The sequence below is a fragment of the Eurypyga helias genome, unplaced genomic scaffold (genome assembly GCF_000690775.1).
Source record: "Eurypyga helias isolate BGI_N326 unplaced genomic scaffold, ASM69077v1 scaffold15091, whole genome shotgun sequence".
Lineage (NCBI taxonomy): Eukaryota > Metazoa > Chordata > Aves > Eurypygiformes > Eurypygidae > Eurypyga > Eurypyga helias.
In genome coordinates, this window is record NW_010230308.1 from 7530 (window position 1) to 13988 (window position 6459).

The following is a 6459-nucleotide window of genomic DNA, read 5'->3' on the forward strand; positions in this document are numbered from 1 at the left end:
CAGAGCTAACCTGGAGAAGACTTAATCCTGCTCTCACCAATTGCTGTGGCAGCTTTTTGACTGGGATTGATTCAGTCATGCATGGCAGAGCCACTGTTTCTCCATGCACACTGGTAGTGTTTCTGCAGCATGTTCTTGTTTCCTGTTCCCTGCTGTGGGCCTTGTGATTTCCACAGACGGCATTTGCCTCTGTGCCAGCACCCCTGGCACACAGCTGGATGCCCCAGCACCATTCCTGCACCCCCGGCACACAGCCAAATGCCCCAGCACCATCCTGCACGCCCAGCACACGGCCAGATGCCCCAGCAGCGTTCCTGTTAAGCCACAGAAGAGCTTTCCCAGTGCCCAAAGTGGAACCTCCCAAAGGGAGGATCAGAGATGGTAATTTTGTCACCTCATCTGCAAGCAGACACTAGTTTGGGGCCTTTTGGATAAGAGCTCTCCGTAAGTGGGCACAGTGTAAAAAGAGGGCAGGTTCTGAGCTGCGGGGTGGCCAACGTTGGGTATGGCCACGGGAGTCTAAAGAGAGAGAGAAGAGTCTCTGGAAGGAGGGGCACGTATCCCCAGCACCCACGTGAACCTCTCCTCACGTATAAGATGTCTGGCCATGTGCAGCCTGTTAAAAGCTGGGGATCTGCACCCTTGTGAACTAAGGCTTGTCTGATCTAAACAATTCACATTTCAGAAGAAAAGAGCTTTATTTACGACCAGAGAGGCTGACCTTGCCCTCCCCTGTCAGGAGTGTTGAAAGCAATCCAGGAATGAACTTTGCCTTTTGGCCAGTGTTTGCTAGTGAGGATGAACATATCTTCTCCCCCCCAGCCATGCAAATACTGTTCTTTTTTGACAACGGAACAGTAATATTCAATCAAAAAGAGGGGTTGGCCATTTTACTTTACAGTTTCACACAGTAGTAAAGTGCAGGGACATTTCAGTATGGAAAGAGTAAACAGCTTTGTGGCTTTGGGACCCAGAATTGAAGGGCTTAGCGAATTCAGATGACATTTTCTGCCTTAGCCTAAGGCACAAAGCCCAAGCCGCTAGAGAAAACCAGACCTCAACTAGTGGGAGCTGATGCTGGTGAGTGGAATCAGCAGAGCTTTGCCAGTTAACGCTGGCCTGAGGGATAAGCTGGTGAGCATCTGCAGACCTGCATGGTGTACGGGGGAGGGCATCTCTCACCCTGCACTCCCAGTAGTAACCCGGCGCAGCTCGCGTGGTCCCTCCTGTACCACCCAACCAAGAGGTGCTGGGGAAGGTGGAAAGGAATGGCATGGGAAGAGCAAGCCAATACAAGAGCTGTATCCTCAGCTACCTCCAGCAGATTCTGTGAGTCCTGAGATGATCTGACTGACTTCCAGTGATGAAACATGGCTGTGATTCTAGAGCACACAGCCTCTTCAGGGTGGAAAGTACAAAACCCCCAGGAGCTTTTCAGCCTTCTAGGGACCTTTCAACCTTGCACAGAGGCTGCCAGCCATCTCCTTTACACAGATCCTGTGTCCCTGTATTTTATAAATTGCTGCCGGCAGACAAGCGGTGGCAGGGACCAAACCCTGCAATGACATTTTTCCAGGAGGGCAGGATTAGGCTTAATTAGCTGCTGGGCTTGGTCCAGACACAGGATCCCTGGATGTGGGAACTGATGTTTAAGAGCACTCCAGTACAGAGAAGTGGTTGTGGTGGGCAGAGGAGCCTAGGCTGGACTGTGAACAATTTCTCAGAGTAAGTAACTTCAGGGTGGAATTAGTCTTCAAAATCCAGTTTTCAGTGTCATGAATTGGAGCATCTCCATTCATGAAAAAGTCCTGGCTTGAAACTGGCTTCCTGCATTGCAGAGGCCACCAGGTGCCCCACGTCTCACCCCACACCGGGTTGTGCAGGGTTAACTACAGCATGACAGCCACTTGTGGCACGGAGACTTCAGCAACAGCAAGTCTACCACTTCCCCACTGGATCGTTGCAAGGGATACGTTATTTTCAGCATATATATATAAATACATACACACATCTCACTTAAGTAGACATACTAAGTCAACAGACTTAGGCCCTTTTTCTGCGTCCCATCAGGCTTAGAGCACTTCTCCATGCTGGTGCACTCAGACTCTGTAAGAATGGTTGATTCACAGCAGTGAAGGCGAGATCAGGGCTAAAGAAAACCCCCAAACAATTGCAATTGCTATGAGAAACAAGGAGGGACTGGGGGGGTGTGCTGAATTTCAGTGGACAGGTTTGCAGCGTTTTGCCAGAGATCTGGGCAGTCACTTACCTGGGTGGAGGGAGGTGGAGAGGGTGGTGGTGTCGGTGGGTGGGGGGCAGCCCGCTGCGTCGCATCAGCCCTAGGAGCTGGAATTCAGCCCGTAGAAACAGGCGCAGGTGGCGGATCGGCATGCCAAGGCGTCTGAAATGCGAGGCTTGTACAAGACCTGTCTGTGCGAGGATGGGGGTTAATGGTCCCGTTCTCTGCCAACCGCCTTAAGGCTGGTTTTTTGGCAGCTTGACAGCGGTCTTCTCCTTTGAGCTGTCTGCATGAAGAGCACCTTCCTCGGTGCTATCCTGGGGCTGTGTGACAAACCTGGAGAAGACGGACTGTGAGGGGAGCTGAATGATGCTGAGTGCAAGCAAGGCAAGCTTAGCTGGCATGAAACAAAAGTTGCTCCTGGTGCTGCCAGTCACCTGCTGTCATGCCAGAGAGCCTGTCACCTGCAGTGTCTCCCATGGGACTCAGGATATGGAATTCAGCAGGGTTGGAGGCACTGGTGTCTCCTGCCAGTGCTGAACGTGCTGCTGCTGGCCACAGCACACAATGAACCCTGCCAGCCTTATCTTTCTGTCCCAACACTTGCTGTGCTCTTCTTCCCTACAGATGCCTTACCTGCTCCTGAACCCATCCACGCCAGAGATAAGGCCTCGGATGTACCCTGTGTTTTTTGGAGAAAGCATTGAGGTCAGCCCCGAGCCCGTGCAGGAAATCAGGTACAGATGGGATCGGATGGGTAGGTGGGGATTTCTGTCCTTTTCCTGGTGTTTCTCCTTCTGCAAAAAAGTAAAATGTGTTTACAAATGGGAGTCATGGATATTTTGATGGGAAGGGGGGGGCAGGTAGGAGAGCAATGCCTTGAATTAAAGACACCCACAGCAGCAGAGGGGGAGGGGAGGAGGCAAGAACTGGAGGAAGGTTTCAAGAGAAGGCTTTCCTTCCAAGGCCAGCTCAAATCCAAGAGAAAACCATTACCATCTGTAGGCTTGTTGGCCTCCACCAGGTAATCTGAGGGTCTTCAGCCTGTTCCCTGCTGACTTGTATCCCCAGAAGCAAAACCCTTACCATTGGCACCTGTTTCTATTAGCCCTTGCGGCAGAGAAACCAACGTTAGAGTGGCCCGCAGAGACAGAAGGAGCTCCTCCTCGTGAGGAGAGGGTCCCTCAAATCAGCGATGGAGGCGTCCTGACCTGCCGTGGGGCCGGTGCTGTGGCTGATACATCAATCTGCTCTTCTTGTGCTCTTTTTCTGGCGCGGAATGTACTCTGCGAGCAGCCTGGAACCTGCAGCTTGGGGCAGGGTCGGTGGGAGGACTGCAGACCCAATTCCCACCCCCCTCAGCCTGTGCAAACGTCTCTCTGGAAGCGTGCCCCGGTAAATCTCTGCGTGCAGAGGAACTGCCAGCGGGCACGGTTTTACGGCGATTACATCGGGGTCTTGTTTTACGTGTGCTGAAAGAGTTGCTTACACCCTAGCTGTGCAAAACGCATTACAGCAGCTCAGATTACAGGTGGTGGGCAATCAGTCAGCCCCCTCCGGCTGGAGGTAATGACAAGCACACACCCAGCTTTTAATCTTTTTTTTTTTTTTATTTTTACGTGGAGCTGCACACTCCTTGGCTGCTGATTGCCAGAGGAGCATTTGGGAAGCTGGGGAAAACAAGTGAAAGTCCTGCTGCTCCCCATGGCCAGGGATTCTAGGAAAAGCCCTTTATGTGACCTGGTGTCCATACATCCCTCCTGGATGCCTGCAGAAAACAAGGGCAGTGACATCCCACATTTCGGGGGTTCTTCATCTGAGGGCTGTTAACATGGCCACATCCTTAAGAGCAACAGCTCGGATACCGGACAGCCGTAGCCCACAGCATCTCTTTGCTTTTCCTGCTGTTTGGCCACTGCTTGGATTTTCTGTAGACCCCAACAAGCAGCCTCACCCTTCATCTCCCAGCACTCTGACTTTAGCTAGCTTGGGCATCTTTGTGCTCTGATGGCAAGGCAATATAAAGGAAAGCAGACCGACACGCAGCCTTGAGAACTCAACGTGTCCATGACTGCTTCTGCCATCCATGAAAACCTTCTTTTCAGCATTATTTTCCTGCCAAGCAGATCTTGCATGGCCAACAGGGCTTGTGAAAGCAGCAGCAGGCGTGCTGTGTTGAGAAGTAGGTCCCCCCTAACCCCAGGGTGACATCTCATGTCCATGACCCACCAGCAGCATCTATTCAGCCTGATCACTGGGGCAGTGATACCCCCCAAGCCTAGCACTGCAGGAGGGGACATGGTCACACCTACCATGATTCAGTGGTGAGGGGTCCTTTGTTTCGCAGCTCAAGTTGATGCTGCATGGCTGTGCTTGTTAAAAATGCTCAGGAAAAGGCTGGATCAAGAATTTTCCTGGGATTTCAAGCGTTTCCTGCACAGTCTATGGATGAATGTCCATTCCTCAGCCTCTGACCTATGTCGGTTGAGGGGTTTCACCACCTCTTGATGTCCTTTGTTAACAGGGTGTTGGCCTCCAGTGTAGCTGTCAGGGCTGAGCTGAGGCTCCGAAACCAGAGGAAGAAGCGGGTTGCTTGGAGCCTGTGTAACAAGCTCTTTCCTGCCCTGGCATGACCAGGCAGGTGTGGTCCTCTGTGCCCATGCACTGCAGAAATGCAGAGATGGATTCAGAGCAAGGTGGGGTTCCACCAGGATTTGCCAGCAGGAAAGCATCCTCTTGGCCCTCCGCTTTGGGTTGTAGGGTTGGCAGCCGCCCTAGTGTCTGTGCACAAAGACGTCCAAAGGGTTAGAGTCCTGTCTGTCTTCTCTCCGTTGCTGCCTGGGCTGTGTTCCTGATTCCTTGCTGTCCTCTCTAGGTGCAATTCCGAAGTGAAGTACGACTCCGAGAAGCATTATCGGGATGACATCTTCTACGGCCCCATCCCCACCGTCACCACCTACAGCGAAACCGTCATCGCTGCTCCCAACTGTACCTGGCGTAACTACAAGTCCCAGCTGATCTTTGAGCCCCGCCAGAAGCCGCTGAGGTTTCAGAGCACGACCATCATTTTTCCTAAGCGTGCCAAGAACATTTACCGGACCACCCTCAACTACAGCTTGGGTTGTGCCAAGCGTTGGTTTGCCTCCAGCGTGCAGCTGGAACTCTGCGAGGAAACCAGCCCGTGCGTCATCTACAGTGAGACCCTCTGATCCGCCCTGCCGCTGGCAACCTTGTGACCTCAGGCTGTGGCCTTCGCTGGGTCTCTGGCTGGGCCTTAGTTGGTGGTGAATGAATAGTCACGGCTGGAGAACACGTCTTGGGTGAGGCCGAACTGGCTGGGAGGAGGCTTGCAGGGCATGGGATGGTTTTGATCAGTGAAAGGCTGGCTTGTATTTTGCGATGTTCTTCCTGACATTCATGATCTGGAGTTTATTTTTCTTTTTTTTTCAAACGTATCTATTTTTGACTTGTGTTTAGATGAAATCAAGATGACAAAGGACCCCATTACCCACAGCGGAGTGCTGCCTTGTGAGCTCTGTAGGTCTCATCTACCACATAGGTGAGAGTCACTGTAACCTTCAGAGCTTTTTTGATCTCTGCCAAGGGAAGAGCAACTGCAGAGTCAGCGCCCAGCCTGCCCAGCGTACACCACGCCAGGTCTCTAAGTTCAGATGCAGAGGAGGCGGTTTTTTGTATCAGTGCATCACATCTTGCTCCAGCAGCTCACGCGGGAGATCGCTGCGCTATTACACCACTGCGGTTACCTCAGGCCGAATGTGCAGGGAGGAGTGGGGGCTGTCGCCAAGAAAAAGAGGAAGGAAACAGGGGCACGGTGCTCTTGCTAGCAGCGAGGTGTTGCTGCACCATAGGGAGGCACAGCACAACCAGGAGACGGGTGAAAGGCCCTGACGCACGGCCACCTCTTCCGTGTGCCCAGCCGAGAGTACGCGGGGGAGCCCGAGGAAACAGTAGCGGAAGGGCTGTTTTCTTAAAGGGTCCAGGTGATTGAGGAACCCAGTGTCCTTTTTCAAAAGTACTGTCAGCCTGAGCGTGCCATGCTGTTCCTTCTAACACCCAGTTTACAGGGGTCTTTATGCACTCACAACCCTCTGGAGTTTCAGGGTAAGGCTTGGAGTGTAGTGCAGGGAGATGCTTTCTTCCCATAGAGCTTGAAGTACTGAAGAGCCTAAAACCGTGCCGGTTCTTCTTCATCAGCCAGC

At 52.5% G+C, this 6459-nt stretch overlaps 1 protein-coding gene across 1 annotated transcript; it reads left to right on the forward strand.

Moving 5' to 3' along the window:
* Nucleotides 1-2866: 2866 nt before the first annotated feature.
* Nucleotides 2867-5448, forward strand: LOC104516391 (protein FAM101A-like). The gene is made up of 2 exons (XM_010160696.1): nt 2867-2976; nt 5115-5448. Exons 1-2 carry the CDS (start codon nt 2867-2869, stop codon nt 5446-5448), a joined length of 444 nt encoding a protein of 147 aa, XP_010158998.1.
* The last annotated feature ends 1011 nt before the right edge of the window (nt 5449-6459 follow it).